This window comes from Loa loa (assembly GCF_000183805.2).
Source record: "Loa loa unplaced genomic scaffold supercont3.188, whole genome shotgun sequence".
NCBI lineage: Eukaryota > Metazoa > Nematoda > Chromadorea > Rhabditida > Onchocercidae > Loa > Loa loa.
In genome coordinates, this window is record NW_018108368.1 from 44,698 (window position 1) to 61,000 (window position 16,303).

Consider the following 16,303-nt stretch of genomic DNA (forward strand, 5'->3'; position numbering starts at 1 on the left):
TAAAATCACCTGGTTTACCTTGTCCCTGAAGCTGACCCATCAAACAAAGTCGAACAGAACGACAAGAACCAAACTCTATATTTTAAATCCCCAATTAGCCATGGAACTCTCCCTCCTCCCCCCTCCCCCCCTTTTCCAATTCTATCTTGCAGCATGTGGCAAATACAGTACGGATGCATGCAACAAAGCATGCAAAAACGAAGAGTTGCATGCAACATACTCCTTTTCGCAAAACAAGATAATGAGTAGTGAGATGGAGGTGATTGTTGAGGGTGTGCGGTGAGATTGAGGGGACGTTGAAGAGAGGAAGAGAGTGAATAGGAAAATAGTCTTGTGTCACAGTTATCCTGAATGCATTGAGAGTAAAAAAAAAGATTTATGGTTGTTGAAGAGATGACAAAGGTTGATAAGGTACACCTGGAGATATGGCTGTATTTAGTTAGTAATGTCATTCCCAGATTGGTTAAGGTTTACGCTGCGGAAAGGTCATTATAGATTGTTATCATATGAGTATCGATTATCCTTTGACCATATGAATAATGTTCATTTATTTTTTTATTTTGGTTTATTTCAGATTAATTGACGATTTACACCCATATTTTAGCATAATGGATTTGAAAAATACAATATTGGATAATATGAAAGAAGATGAAGACAACAAGAGATTATTAAGCACAAAAGGTTATATCTTTTGTTTTGTTTACTTCTGCTATTAGATATAATGGATGTTAATTTTCCACAAATGCCTCTATAAATTCTACCTATTGCTGTTTTTATAAATGTGTTGTGGTGTTTGATGATATCCTGCTTCCGTTTAAAGCTTTTATCGATGACATTCGTTGGTTGGTCGAAGAATTCAGTATTTGTGGATTTGAAGAGAAATAATCCGCTCGTGAGAAATCAAGACAGTAATTAGGGCAAAACAAAATTCAGTCTGATTGCATCGGACTTCTGTAATTTCTTTTTGCAGAATACAAGACAATATTTGCTGAAAGCTTTTTGCATTTCATTCATTTACAAGGATTACCAGAAATACCGGAAGGTTATCGTTTGCGACCACTGATGTCGGTCGACTATCATCGTGGTTATTTGGAATTGTTATCGCAGCTTACCGTTGTGGGTGATGTTACGGAGGAAATTTTCCTTCGTCGGTCAGTGATTAATAATATTGATTTCAAATTTGATTTCACGAATGTTGCTTGATTTCATGTTGTTTGCAAGAAGTTTTTTCGGGGGGATAGATCTTGTTCTCAGGACAAATATTTCAGGTTTTGTTCGTGGGCCATTTTTTTTTTTGTTTGTATGTTATGTGATAGTTGTCTTATAACATCAGTTCGTATTTTATTTAGTGGAATTAGAATATAAATTGCAGATTCAATTTGATGCGCAACATGTCACCTCCTGCGTACTACATTGTCGTCATTGAGCATAAAGAGTGAGTTTAAGATCTTTCTTATAATACAATAAGATTCTTACAAATGGGGGGATGCAGAAGAGCTTCATTTTCAATAAAATAGATTTCGCATATTTCTCTCACGCTTTCCAAAAAGCTGACTTGGGCATCTCACGTAATGACATAGGTTGGAAAATAGTAAAATTTATTATGTTTTTCTTGAAGTTTCAGACAGACCTGCAGTATAGTCATAGTAAAGTTTGGTAAATTAAGGATTATGCATCTCTTGTGAGAGCTGGAAAAGGGAAGGAGATAAATTTAAAAGACACATTACTTTTAAAAAATTACTTTTTTATGTTAACATGTAGCACTATTAAGATATTGTACTAATTCGTACCTAAAATGGCTTGTCTAACCTGTGGCGCGAGTTAGAAAAAAAAATTGAAAAAAAAGTGAGGGAAGGGATTCATTTTTGTAGGTAGGTAATGTGTAAAATATTATTCGTAGGATAAGACGTGTAGTGGCATCAGCAACACTTGTGTTGGAATGGAAATTTATCCATGACACTGGATGCCGAGGTCGTATTGAAGATGTTGTTGTGGATCAAAGCGTTCGCGGACAGCATTTCGGGATATCACTTATTCAACATTTGGTAGTGCTGGCACGACATATTGGTGTTTATAAGTTATCACTGGAATGTAAAGATGAATTGATAACGTTTTACGAACAGTTTGGATTCAAGAAAGATGAAGGAAATAATTTTCTAGTTCAAAAATTTTGAATTAAGGTCAGATTGGTTGAAATAATTATAGATGAAAGTTTAGACTCACAAGTTTGGTTTGCTTTGAGTTTGTGGTCTTCTTGTGTAAATTCTTTTTCTGTAGAATATGTAAAAAGGTGCTAATAAAATTGGAAGAAAAAAAGTAGGAAAGAGATGTGTGGCAAAAGGAAGGGAAGAGAGAAGTAGCCAAAAATAACCGTTGTATTATTCATAATAGATACGTTTGTCCAAGTGTCTTTCTCATTTTACTGTTTCTTCTCTACTCATTAAAACATAATACTGAAGTTTACTGTTTGCGTCACGCTTTTTTGTGAAGTATATTTTCTTTTAGGGAGGTTTTTTATCCCTCAGCATAGGTAAAAACATGCTTTGTTATATTTTAATAAATATTGTAGCTATTATATTTATGACGTAATAATTTATAAATTGTTTACCTCTTTGTGCATGAAATAATAATTTGTAAATTGTTGTTTTTTTTCCGCTTTCTCTCGATTTTGCTCAGTTCAAACTTCAATCTCACAGGTTTAATTTCTGGAGGTTGTGAAAGTTCATCAGGGAATGTTTACGAAATGTTATTTTCTACAGTAAGATTTGGTCATGATTGAATGTGTAAGCTTTGTTTATTTTTTTGTTCCTTTACTTGCAATAAACTTTTCTATCACTACCATATTGTTTTATCCATACTTACGGGTTTTAAAACCCTGATGACGATTTCTGCAGAAAGGTTTGATTGTAATTAAATGGATAAGATATATGTTCTTACAATTCTTGTGACCTATTTTTCAGATATATCAGGCATTCGAGAATAAGTGGTGTTTTTTGGTTTTCCTGTTACCTTTACAAGTTTATGAATCTTGGATCCATTGTTTGTAGTTGGGCATAACATGCTGATAATTTCATTCATGGCAGTTCGTAAATGACGCATTAATGATGATGCATTATTAAGAAGTCAGAGAGCCAAATATTGTATCTCAAAAAGATCACTATGTATTAGAAAAGCGGATCAGTTATCAAATTTTCGTGAAGACTGACTGTTGCAACTATAGTTGGAATTACAAGGTGAGAACAAGAAATAAGTATTTTCTGGGTTCATCAATATCTCTGCTGAATTCGTTAGTTTCACTCGATCAGGTAAGGTTTATAGACGGTACTTTTGCTGTTTGTTATTGCAGATTAAAAGTGGTCAACCCATGAAATGTCGCGTGTGCCATTTCTCGCTTCACTTGATTACAATTTAAATAAACGTGATAAGGACTGGATATCTCATCAGCTGCCAAAAGTAAACGTTATTACAGAATTGGCAAAAAACCAGTTTTATAAAATACATAGAAAGATATTGAAATGAGCTAAGAATTGATCAGTTAGGAGAGTGCGGCGTTGGTTGTTTTCCAAAAATTAACTGCCGATGAGTGGCTGATCCAGATCTATCTAGAAATTAGTTTATCTAGGAATTCATTTCTAGCACAGTTCATTCATAAAAATTGTACGGGAGCATTGGTCAATTGAGTTTTGTGTATTTCGATTTGTTTTACGAAATATAAGAGTTGAACTTTATCGATTTTTGTTTTAATTTCATATAGCAAGCCATGAAATGGGCTAACTATTACGTAGCGACATTTTACGCTTGTTAATAGTTCATGGCATAATTAGTTGAATATGAGGTGTATTATATATGAATAAAATAGAAGAATCCGATGAAATAATCCTTTATACAACTTACTAGCTAACACGGACTACAATTGAATCAAACATTTAAAAGCTTGTTCTTCTTTTGGATACACATAAGTAATGATAGAAATGTTCAACTATATTTAAGGAGAGCATTGAAATACCCCGTGAACATCTACCTGATCCAGAAACTGAAAATCTTCCGTCAAGCGTCAGTTTTCGTCAAGTGTGTTTTTTTTTTTATTAATTCATCTCTCAGATTAGCGTATGCAACAGTTCTTTTCCCTTTTACCTCTTTTCTTCAGCGATCTTTTAAATATCTTCAGCCTTTATTCCAGGAATCAACAGCCGAGTTGGAAAAGCGTTGGACTGATACAGGAATTGATCGCATATTCTTGAATCGTCCAAGGCTACCGCGTATTTGAAAATTACATTTCGAAATTATTTTTTTATATAACCAAAATATGGGTAATGGACAGAGCAGCAAGGATGCTAACATTTCTTCATCACATTCGTTTTTGTCTAAAAAAGGATCAGGTGCGAAAACAGAAAGCAAAATAGTCGTTGTAAAACAAAAAACAAATGCTGTAGGCCCGTCATGTTCCAAAAATGATGATACAATAAAACGTTTCCTGGTAAGCAGTTTTTCCATATTCCTGATTCTGGTTTTTTTTCTTTTTTTTGAGGACACTCAATGCAAATGCGCTAACACAATGCACCAACATTGTCATATGCGTGTCTAATAAACACGCGAGCTTTCATTTAGTTATAGTCCACTTTTGCAGAAAATGATTGTTTTTCAGGAAATCCCGAAATTTTACCCCATTTTGAAGAGTTCGTTGAATCAGCCAAGTTTGCGTGACTCGCCGGAGACAATATTCAAAGTTAATGCTCGCCCAGTGTTGAAATTTGCCTATCGTTTACAAGAACATTTGTCGAAATGTGCTAACGTTGTGGCTGTGGAGCAAGAATCGCTAGGAAATTCAATAAAAAATGTTAGCATACTTTAACTTAACTGCTTTACTTTGGGAAGTCAAGATTTCCTCAACATGATGAAATCAAATGTCAAACTTTGTCAGTAAGCATTTCATAGCTGTTCAATAACGAATGGAAGAATTGAGGAGGGAAAACTCTCTTCATAACAATAGAGCAGTTTTAGTTCTTCTTTACGATAAAAAAGACACTTAAGCAGAGAGTGCCATTACTTAAGAAACACATTTTCGTATATTTCAAAACCAACCATAGGCTAGAAATTATATTTTGATAGCGTAACGGAAGAATGTTATTTTAAGGAAATTTCGTCATACGATTCTTGTTTACGGTTCCAAATCTGGAAAGATCATCGTATAGTTTTCAGATAGATCGTGATATTGCAGTTTTGTTAGTACAGTTTGGTGACCGAAAGAGATTAATGGACCGTTTTCAAAATTATTTGGAACAAATGAATGGTTTAAGAGCGCACATTTCGAATTTACGAGTAAGATCACATTTTTCCTCTTTTTATTGTAATTTCATATGTACCATTATTCTAAAACGCTAGTATGGAAAATTTTATACCATAAATGGAAACACCTTCTCAACCAGGTCTTGACTTACAGTAGTTCCACTGAGTCAGTGTTTCTGCCAAATGCTCGGGACTTGGGACTGCGAATGTTGCTCGCTGGTGTTTCTCTCTTAACTTTCTGACATTCGGAAAACTATGTGGCTTTTGGAAAATGACAGTTAACTTTGTTCTGATATAATTGCCTACGTAACATAATTCTAATTTCAGTTTCTTTTCCAAGATCTAATACCAGTGACTAAGACCCTGAATGAAATCCTACCGGAACAAAAGCGGCTACCATTACTGGATATTGATTGTCTTGTAAATGCTAAAGAATGTTCATCAGAGGAAAAACACAACGAAATTATCCGAGAAACTGAAAGTGATACTTATTCAGTGGACAATAATCAAGATGTTTTGCATATCAAGCCTATTGATGAGGTAGCCGTAATTGACAAAAATAATACTTGATTTAATAATTGGAATTGTGCCATTGTCATAATTTTTTAAGATTACTTTTTAAGATTACAAGACTTCTTTAGGACAATATTTTAAAACTTGAAAGCTAAAATAGTAAAGTATAAGATCTGAAAGAAATCCTCTGCAGATTGTTCACGCATTTTTTTTCTTTCCTCTGATTCCAGTTTTTGTAATTTATTCTAAGTAAACTTTGTATCAGAACTGTAGCACTTTTCGAATTTATTCTTTCATGTAATTATATACCCAACATTACATGGTTCTTCCTGTGAGCTAGTATTGCTTCTCAGTACACTTACTCGTGATTGTTCACTTATTTTATTGTTTCTCACCCTTATTATTGTTTTGTTTTTAATTGCGATATTCACTAATTTCAGTATTTGTTCAGTTTTTTTTCTTTTTCCTTTTTTTTTGTTGGGAGGAGGGAGTCTGAAGGACACTACATGTTTATTTTTAGATTCTCATTTGTACTGTTGAATCATTTTTGTTTTTGTCGGGATGTAAAATATATTGGGATTCATTGTGGTACTGTCGCATTTTAAATGTATTAAACCAGGATGGCCTTTTCATCTTTCATGTTTATTCTATATTCTTCAAGGAGTAAAGGTATCACAAACCTAGTTTGTTCTAATAAGATCAGGAGATAAGAAGTATGGCAAATATTTTTTTATTTTGAAAATGGATAATTTGTCATTTGATTTGAAGTGAAGGTTCTTCAGCTTTTTCAAGAGGTAACATTTTGCAGATACAAAAGTCAGGAAAGTGGGGAATTCTTCGAGGGTGGTAGATGAATGGTCTGATATGAACTTCGTCAGCATGGATATCAATATGTTGCAGGTGAATTTTCTACGATCGATCTGATATTGCTGACCTGGTTTGAAAATTGCATGGCTTATATTCAAAGAGGAGCCGAAAATTTAATCATTTGATAGGATTATAAGTGGTGAAATGCAAAATTCCTGGAAAAGAAAGGAATAAAATTTCAGATGAGGCCGCTCGGGACGAAACAGATTGTTGCATTTGTTAATTATTTCATTGTAAAAAATGTTCAAATGTTACAAGGTTTTGTCTCTAATGTGGAGCAAAGAATTATCGATATGGAAAAACGTTTGGGTCGAGTGGAAGTGGAGTTGAAACTTTTGGAACTTAAAGTAAACACTGAATTGCTCTTCGTCCGTATCGTTGTTGAAGTGGTAGCATCGAAACGTTGAACTTCTTTATCCTTAAGGTTAAAAAAATATGAGGTCGATCTATCTCTTTGCCATTATGATTTAAAAGTAAAGGAATTTGATTAACTATTGTTTTTTAGTTGGACAGCGTGCCAGGTTTACAGCTCGTGGTTCCGAAGGTCAATGAGTTATCAGCGAAAAAGCATTGTGATGGTCCATTATTTAACAAAATTTTAATGGGAGATAGAGATGATCTGGAGGTGTATTTTTCATTTTATTTCAAATTTCGGAGTTAATATTGATAAAATGCGACGAACCGCTGCTGAGTTAATTTGGTTCACATAGTTCCGTTTATCACGTCATGAAGTTCCTTTTCTTCCTTCCTCATATTAGTTTGGCAAATTCAAACAAGACAATTTTATTCTTCCTGAGTCATTTTAATTTTCCAAAACATATTTACGATTATTCTTGTTGAACTTCATCTTCTGGGAATGTTGTGAATTTTTCAAAAATTGTACTTTTCAGGATAAAACAATTGAGGATGCGAAAGTAGCCAATTCAGAATCATTATATGCTTCCAGTTCTATCGCCAGTGCTGAAAGACCACATGAATTGGTGGCTTCAAAAGCATCTTTTGCACAACACCATCGTTGCCTTCACATTCGCGATGACCCTCGTTATGCTATTTATTTCAAAATGCTTAAAATGGTTCACCTTTGATTCTTGTTGTTCTGTTTGGAAGGAATTAAGACACCTTTCCTACTTTATTATGATCGTATCGCAGTACTTCCCTTTCGTAATTTGTAATGTATTAACGATATTAAGGACATTTGGATTATCAATTAAAACTCAGTTGTAGTATACGGTTTCCGATTTACTGTTGCTTCTTTCTACTTCTAAAAGTTACTTGGTAACTTTAGTCATATTTTTCTGTTCATTATCCCTCCACAATTCAGGGAGTACCCGAATGTGCGGTAAAACAGAAGATGGCGAGTCAGGGAATCGATACAGCACTTCTGCAGTATGTGTATTTTTTAGTGTTTTTCTAGCATAAGAAAATCTTCCCATGTATGCATCTCATATAATATCGCAGTTATTTTACGCTCATTATCATCCATAGACAAAGTCTTATGTTGGGTAGCCACTACGAAAATGACAGAAGCAGCTGAGTAATATCAAAGCTTGTCTCCATCTGTTAATGTTTAAGCAAGTTTCCTTTGCTGATGTCAGTTGTTTTATTTTCTTTTTTTTTTTTTGCAAGTGGCATTTGAAGTGTCAAGGACCGTCTCACTTGTCCTTATATTTACTCAATATCTCTTTGTATACATCCAGACATTGGACACCAATAAATAGGTGAACGTCACATAAATAGTAGAAGTTAAATGCTTTAAATACTATGAAGATTGATACGGTTCGAAAAATTACAACTTTTGGAGTGTATTTAGCATTTAGCGGGATTTCCTAGAAAATTTCTCATGAAATTTGAACTGATTTCTAAATCTCTGCAGAACACCAGACGCACCTTCTGATTTGCCTGAAGATGCGGCAGCTAGCATCGAAGACAAAGGATCGATAAGTGCTGATGACGACGATCAGAATTCCACATCTTCCAGTGATCGTTGATGAAAGGCTGTAAATCGTAAATTCATGTAAATTAATGGAAAGAACTGAATGAAGTAAAACACTGCTGGGTTATTTAAACATTTGATCTTTTAGTTCTGGGAATCGGGTTAGCTCTTTGTATTCGTGCTGTTTTACTTTTTACACTGATATAAAAAGTAAATAATTGTTCGTTAAAATATATACAGTATTTGAAGCAAAACACTTAACACAAATCATCATTTAAGCTTTAGCTTCAAGAATGCAAGACATGTCCACCTAAGGACATCGTTTTTAAAAGGTCTTCGTCAGTAATGCTCAAGTTTAAACCTTTCCTAGTCGTTGTTCCGACCCTATTAAAAAAAATTCTGAAAAGGACAAAGATATTTGCCGAATATAAAAAGAAGTTGCAAATTTTTTGCTCGATTCAGCCAATTTCTAGAATCTTCACTGACCATCTTCACTGAGAGCTTGTAGCGGGATTACTGCAAGTGGATCGTTTTCATTGATCAAAACATGCCAGAACACTGATTGGTTTATTGTTCACCGATTGATTGTTAGTTTTCAGATAGTTGTTGCATAAGATTTCAATTTTTGATGATGTACGCAAAAAAGAACTGCCGATCATTTGGGATTCGAAAACAGGTCCTGAATGGCGTTTCGGTAAATTATCTGTTGCATTCGTTTTCTTCAGTTAGGCATCTTAGTGAGATATCAAGAGGGAGTTTAGACTTGTGTTTCCTTAATTATCCCGTGAGAATATGATACTGGGATAATGATCTGGTAAAGTACTTCAGCTGAAAATTTAATGGCATTATGAGAAGAGTAATTCTTTCCCTGCTTGGCTTGTTTCTCATTTAATTTTGCCTAAGACGAATGTATGAGAAGAGCACCACATTCGATTTCAAACCTTTCAACCTTAATTTAATATCTTTTCACTGCTTTAAATTACAATTCGTTTCCATTGGAATTCATCATGACTAATTTTTGGAAACTGTCATTAAGTGATATCAATGTTATTCAGATATTGATTACAGTTGTTTTATTCATCATTTTCACTACTGAATCAAATTCTGTTATCTATCTAAAAAACTGAGACAATTCAATTTAGCAATACAACTGCTATCTATCATCAATGAGTATGGATTAGAATCGTGGATTCTTGTTATGTATGAATGTAAAATTCGTAAACAATTTATTATGCAGTGTTCTTTTTTTTTAGAAATTAATTTACTTTAGGGTTTTTGAATGCCGAGAAAAATTACACATCAGGCAAAGTTATGTCGCGCACTATTGCATATCGCGGACATAGTCATTCAGCTCGCGAATACAGTCATTCAGCTCAACCAAGAAACATGTCGGATGATTTGACTGAAGCAAGTTCTACCGGTCATCTTGCAACCGATTCTAGCAATCCTTCTATATCGAATTCATCATTGCTTCATTCTTTACCTGATTCTCAACGAGAGTCACTAGCCTCGATGAGCAATACAGTTCCGACTTTATCGAATATAGCTTATCCACAGGGAATCTGCCAACTTTTTGATGATTTACACCAAAGATCGACTGTTACTTATTCACCCATCACTGCTAGAAAAGTTGTGATGCCATCAACGGAAGTTTTTCATCCCGATCCTCACTGTACACCTCACAAATCCCTTTGCCACCACTAGTACACCCTATTTCTCAAAGAATGCAAGAACCAGCTCTTAATGTTTACCTTTCGAATGGTAATGCTATTAGCCAAGGTAATCCTATTATCCAAACATCTGTATCCCCTCAGGTATCGCAGCCGCAGTTCGATCATTTTCCATGTGTTTCGAGGCCAATAAATCCTCTGCACGAGCAACCCTTATATCAACACTTCAGTGAAACGGCAGATTTATTTCAACCTGAAAACGGGTATCTCTAAATAATTAATTAGGCAAAGATCAACAATCACTTTAGGCTATTAATTTCTGATTGTGAATGTTTAAGTAAGTCAAATAGAACAGTTGTCCAAAGAAATTTGATAAAACATTTAATATCATTTTCTATCTAATAAAATTAACTTTCTGACATCAGCCAACAATAGTCGATACATATAGCTTAACTAAAAAGTAGCCTCATAACCTCATGGCATAGTAAAAAGTTTCACAAGCTTGTGTTAATATGTTGCAGTTGGGCACAGGATTATGAAATACTTCTCGACTTAGTAACAACAGAACCTGAAGACTTGGGCCCTAATCACATGATACGTGCAATGTTGGTTTTAGCAAGGTATGGCTTTTTATATTTTGTCTTGTTCAGTAAGTTTGGAGGAAGATAAATTCTCGATAACATCAACCGATCAAATTAATTCCTCCCTCCTTATGCTCGAAAATATTTAGGATCATGAATCTTGTAGCAAATATTATAAGGGAGGATCAAATCTTCAATGGCGATTTTTTGGATCCATTACAGCTCGCATTAGAACAATTTCGACAAAATGCTGTTGAATATTGCAATGCAAACGAATTCTCTTCCGTACCCGAAGACCAATGACTTTTCTTATATGAATTTTGGCTGTAATAAGTCATAAATTCTATTTTTAACAATTTCCAAACATTCGTCAATAATTTGTCATCCTCTTGAAACTAATAAGCTTCTACTTTTCATGCAATCTATTTTACATCTATTAGTGTTCCTTATTCAAATCTGTTGCTGTTTTGTCATTTGGATTGTATCGTTTACGTGCAACAAATATTATGGATAAGAATGGACAGATGATAGAATTGATTCGGAGTGAATAAAATTTTTCAAGTGAAATAATTTGAATTGCGGTCAAATTTTGATTGCATTCACTTGGATTATTTGTGTCAGTCTTGTAGGAAACTGATGATGAATTCAGGATTTCACTTGAATTTTTATTTGCTTACCAATTGATGAAATACAAATATTGTATCTCATATTGGTTTCAGTAATTCCAACTCGAAGCTATTAATATTTCATTTTTCCCTTGTTCATGTTATGCATGTCATTGAGTGTTTTCTGTAGCAAGGAATAATGCATACTTCAGAACTCTGAATTATAAAAATCGAATTGATTGAACTCTGAACTTTGCATATAATCAGGATAGTATTTTCAGAAACTTCACCTGAGATCGATGATATGCATGTTTGAAGCAATGATTATTATTGTCACATGCAATACGACAAGGCTATCCTAAACATTGAAGATCGGCTTATTTTATTTGCTCTACTTTTCTCGTCTAAAGTTCAGGCATTTCAATCAACTTCAACCAATTAATATTTACTACTTTAGAAAAGGAGTAAATTGTAAGGATAGCGGCCATAACAGAGGGAACAGTCTGATGAGGATAAGGAAAGATCGAAAGGAGAGGATTGACCTGAAACCATCAAATATGGATTAATTTTTGACTTGAAATTAACATAATATAAATAAGCATTAAACACTCGTCATGTGCAGCAAAAATCAAGTTGACATTTCAAGTATGATCTTTCAAGTTGCCAAATTGAGAAAGTTTATGGGAACAATACTAACGGACTGTCCTCAAGCATCCTCAATACTTAGTACCGGTTGTTATAAGATAAAAGTGAATAACTTCATATTCGAAGCTACCTATCGGTTCTGAAGGCGTGCCTATCCCTTGATATGATGCATAGGCGGAGCGGAGCAATGATCATTGCTTGCCTGAAGTGATAACCACTACTGCGTTACCATTATTCCCAGTTGTTTTACTTCTCATCTACTCATAAATGTCCAACTAAGAAAAGTAAAGAAGGTAAGTTATAAGAATCGATCAGTCTTAACAAAATCACTATTATCATTCTCTGTCTCTTATCATGTCTTGATAAATGACTACTCAACTATCCTTATTTGGCCAAAATATCATTTCCACAGGTAAGTGATGGATTTTTTTACCCAATCATTGCTTGACTTAGTGATGCTATCCTGATCAGATCCAGTTCTGTTCCATACATATCTATCCTAACCAGATCCAGTTTTTTTTTACATACATACCTATCTTGATCGGATCCAATTTTGTTTCATATATACCATATCACATGTATACACATGCTTTCCCACACTGTTATACAAGAAATAGCTGCTTGTCGCCTTCCCTCTTTCATGATTCTACTCCTACGGCGGGTAAGGAATTATGCGCCCATTAGTACTAGGGTGTTATGGTATTACTGTGCCAATAACAGTTGCATTTCTCTTTCTTTGCCAGTTTTGGTGGCTAGTAGCTTTGGTTAAATGATTTGTTCGGAAAATTACTCATCGATTTATTGAAAGCAATACTTGTCCAATGAATATGCAAATTTAGTTGCTTCCCAGCTTTTTTTTTTTTTTTTGTAGTTTTGATTTTAATTAGCAATGAGGTAGGACAACATGTGTGTTTGGTGAGAAAAATGATAGGAAGAAATTCAAATTTTATGATCAAATAAGTTTTTGCTATTAGTTTGAATGAAAATATCATTAAAGTTAAATTCACATTTTTTCTGGCAATTAAGCATAAAAACGAATGAATTCTTGAAAAGCCAAGGATGCTCTTATATTTAGGACCAACTTTCTAGACTAAGCTTGGAATATCAGATGGTAAAAATTGTTCATTAGCTATTGAACAGGAAAACAGGAAGAAGAAAATTGTTGTCATTTGAACGAAGTCATTTCTGTCATATTATTTTGATAACCTTATAGTTAAGCTTATTCATTAACTGGATTTCAAATGTTATTGAATTGTAAGTAAGGCAGTAAAAACTATCCCAAAAAGGTCATAAGCAAAAAAAAAGAAAATTATGGTTTTTTATAAGAGCATCATGAAAACATTACAAAGAGTACTATTAATTGTCACAGAGATGCTTTTGATATGCTTTTCTTTTTTTCTCTCTCTTAATCATACATTTGTTCAAACTGTCAAATATGCAAAAATTAAATTCCTATCCATTATGGCAATACGATAAATGCCAATCAGATTTCTTGTTGTATTAATCCTCCAAAATTTGCCTTTTTTTTTTTGGTTTTCACAGAGAAATACAATCCATTATAGATTATCGCTGTTCTTGTCGACCATAAGCTTGTGTGTCACTTTGTCGTCGTTGACACAATATTGGGAAGAAGGCAAGATTACTAACTACTATCACTACTATTACTACTGACAGTACTATCATCTCTATACCATTACACTATTTCTACTACTATCACTACTACTATTTTTCACAGCTTGACGCCTCTTTTTGTTGCGTTTTCGATCAGTTGTAATTTCAAAATTCCATTGAACGAAGATATTTACAAAAAAAAAAAAAAAGGAAAAAAAAGAAATGCTGATATTGTGCAGGAACAATGATGAATGTATTCTGTAGGTCAGTGCATCTATTAGGAATCAAACTTGTCCAGACATATAAATTCTTCACGTAAAACGATTGTTTGGGGACATCTTGAAGCAGATCAATTTTGATGTGAATATCAAATGAATATGATCATTGATGTATTCACAGCTGCTTTGCTATTTCTGTTTATTGTACAAGGAAAAATTGATATCAATGATGACAATAATGTCCATCTTCAGCTGCAAGAACTACGACTCGGACAGTGAGTTAATTTGCATTTCTTAAGAAATTTTTTTTGATTATTTCGTAATTTTTTTTTTTTAAATCGCATATTTCTTCAATATTAAATTGGACAATTGCGATAGCATAATCTTTCTATTCTTTCCACCTTACACTGTTGAAATTACATTATCACAATATAGAAAGATGTCCTTTTACCTATTCTATACTGCTAAAATACAGTTAAATGACACGTGACAAGATCCATATAAAAGTTACTATTTACATAAGGAGTAAAGTTTTGAGATGATCGTTGTAGTAAATTTTCTTCAGAATACATTCAATGGCCTCATCTTTCAACGAGACACCTCTTGTCTCGTTCCTATCCGTATGATTTTTCTCTTTCCCATCCCAAAGTAATTTTCATATTTTCTTTTTTTGCTCGTAACAAAACCATCAAAATGTAAATTTTCACAGCTTGACATGATATTGTTCAGTGGCAATGCGCCAATGAACCCATTCAAAACAGTAATTTCTTTCCCATATGGCAATAAAATGAATTGAATTGAATTGAATACTGAAGATGACTTCAAAAAGAGACAAGAAAAAGTCTGTTGAGCTTTTTCAACCTTTCTGTTACAAGGCAAAATTAACTTAAAAATGCATAATGTACTTGTCATTTGATGCACAACACACTAAAAGATGAATTTCATTTGGAATATTTCAAAAAAAAAAAACGATTCAGAAACGATCTTTTCTGATGATACGTATATCTACGTCTGATACGTTTCTCTACGTTTAATACGTCTTCTCAGTGATATTTTTGTTCACGCATTATTTAGGATGTATGTAATGATCAAAGGTTCAAGATGAGGGAACATTTCTTTGATGAATACATAGAAAAATCAAACGTAATAGTTACGTTTACTCTAAAAATCTGAAATCAATTTAATGGATCTGAATATGCAAAATTTCAAATGATATATACTTATAAATGAGAGTTCCATGATCTGTTATTTCCAGAACTGAGAAAAATATATCCGTTCCATCACAAAGTTTTCTTTCCTGTAGTCAAATCAGAAATGTAAGATTATCATAACAGGTAAGTGAGGATGACTAGTAACAACTATCAAACTAACCTGATAGCTATACCGGATCTCGCGATCATATGATAAGCTTTGATTTGTGATTTTTTACTGCAAACGATAACATGACATATTTTAAGGCATTTAATTTAAGGTTCTAGTAGAAATGGGATTTCAGAGAGTTTCTTGAACCTTAATTTAGTTCTGCTTATCAGAATTCATTAAGCATTAATCATTATTTGGAACTTTGTAAATGTGCTAGGATGAGACTTCACCTTCACTTTTTTGGTTCTTTACTGAGATTATTTGCAAAATTTGAATTGATTTTGTTGAAGAAAATTTGATTCACAATGGATTGCGGTCAAACAGAGCTGTCTTACGGAAACATCTATCAAACGATTGATTTATAGAAATTTGAAGGTCGAAGATTGACGGATTCCTTTTCTTCCATCTTCCCATAATAATTAAAAGTTTCATGTAATTTTACCTGAAAGTTTTAACTCATTTTGAAGACTTTCAGTATTCAAATACTTTAATTGTACATATTATGCATTCATTTTAGAGTGTAATTCCAATGGGTTAGGGAGGTGATTGATTGAATGCAGTAGTTCAGAAGCATTAGATTGATTCAGATTGCTTAACACATCAACAATTCATTCATATTCTCAATCGGATCATCTTTGCTCCCGGTAATCTAACCCATTCACAAATGAGAGGTCAAAGGTTGTTGTCATCATCAAATAAAAAATTGAGTTTTATCGTCCGCTTTCATATCCTTCCTTTTCTGCTGTTCATGTATTGGATACCCAAATCTTTATCTCAGACAGAATCTGACCTCAGCCCCTTTTTCTTAGCACTTTTGTGACAAATACCAACTTGACTAATATCAGTCAATTGCTATGCAAATCTAAAATCTTTTTTAGCTTAACTTTTGCATTTATAAATGCAGAGAAAAATATATATAATATATATATATATATATATATATATATATATATATATATATATATATATATATATATATATATATATATATATATATATATATATATATATA

The 16,303-nt window shown here is 33.3% G+C and overlaps 5 protein-coding genes across 5 annotated transcripts; all 5 read left to right on the top strand.

Annotated features, from left to right (window-relative positions):
* Positions 1 to 568: 568 nt before the first annotated feature.
* LOAG_01661 (glucosamine 6-phosphate N-acetyltransferase) lies at positions 569 to 2,201 on the top strand. Its single transcript, XM_003137199.2, has 4 exons — positions 569 to 681; positions 971 to 1,151; positions 1,373 to 1,435; positions 1,901 to 2,201. The coding sequence occupies exons 1-4, from the start codon at positions 609 to 611 to the stop codon at positions 2,172 to 2,174; spliced, it is 591 nt and encodes a 196-aa protein (XP_003137247.2). The 5' UTR covers positions 569 to 608; the 3' UTR covers positions 2,175 to 2,201.
* Positions 2,202 to 3,369: 1,168 nt separating this feature from the next.
* Positions 3,370 to 4,267, top strand: LOAG_01662 (anaphase promoting complex subunit 13; the record flags this gene model as incomplete). The annotated part of the gene is made up of 3 exons (XM_003137200.1): positions 3,370 to 3,453; positions 3,991 to 4,068; positions 4,181 to 4,267. The coding sequence occupies 3 exons, from the start codon at positions 3,370 to 3,372 to the stop codon at positions 4,265 to 4,267; spliced, it is 249 nt and encodes an 82-aa protein (XP_003137248.1).
* Positions 4,268 to 4,306: 39 nt separating this feature from the next.
* LOAG_01663 (hypothetical protein) lies at positions 4,307 to 8,654 on the top strand (the record flags this gene model as incomplete). Its single annotated transcript, XM_003137201.1, has 9 exons — positions 4,307 to 4,477; positions 4,646 to 4,837; positions 5,200 to 5,319; positions 5,614 to 5,826; positions 6,849 to 7,013; positions 7,172 to 7,291; positions 7,557 to 7,739; positions 7,988 to 8,052; positions 8,540 to 8,654. The coding sequence occupies 9 exons, from the start codon at positions 4,307 to 4,309 to the stop codon at positions 8,652 to 8,654; spliced, it is 1,344 nt and encodes a 447-aa protein (XP_003137249.1).
* A 1,256-nt stretch (positions 8,655 to 9,910) lies between these two features.
* On the top strand, positions 9,911 to 10,303 carry LOAG_18071 (hypothetical protein; the record flags this gene model as incomplete). The annotated part of the gene is made up of 1 exon (XM_020450742.1): positions 9,911 to 10,303. One exon carries the CDS (start codon positions 9,911 to 9,913, stop codon positions 10,301 to 10,303), a length of 393 nt encoding a protein of 130 aa, XP_020305542.1.
* A 20-nt stretch (positions 10,304 to 10,323) lies between these two features.
* Positions 10,324 to 11,254, top strand: LOAG_18072 (hypothetical protein; the record flags this gene model as incomplete). The annotated part of the gene is made up of 3 exons (XM_003137202.2): positions 10,324 to 10,532; positions 10,791 to 10,889; positions 11,000 to 11,254. The coding sequence occupies 3 exons, from the start codon at positions 10,324 to 10,326 to the stop codon at positions 11,151 to 11,153; spliced, it is 462 nt and encodes a 153-aa protein (XP_003137250.2). The 3' UTR covers positions 11,154 to 11,254.
* Between the last annotated feature and the right edge of the window lie 5,049 nt (positions 11,255 to 16,303).

What these genes read in the sequence shown, in the direction of transcription:
- LOAG_01661 (XM_003137199.2), top strand. Translation starts at nt 609, where the DNA reads ATGGATTTGAAAAATACAATATTGGATAATATGAAAGAAGATGAAGAC. An exon ending in GAGATTATTAAGCACAAAAG is followed by an intron (nt 682 to 970) that starts GTTATATCTTTT and finishes TTCTTTTTGCAG; the next exon opens with AATACAAGACAATATTTGCT. An exon ending in GAGGAAATTTTCCTTCGTCG is followed by an intron (nt 1,152 to 1,372) that starts GTCAGTGATTAA and finishes TATAAATTGCAG; the next exon opens with ATTCAATTTGATGCGCAACA.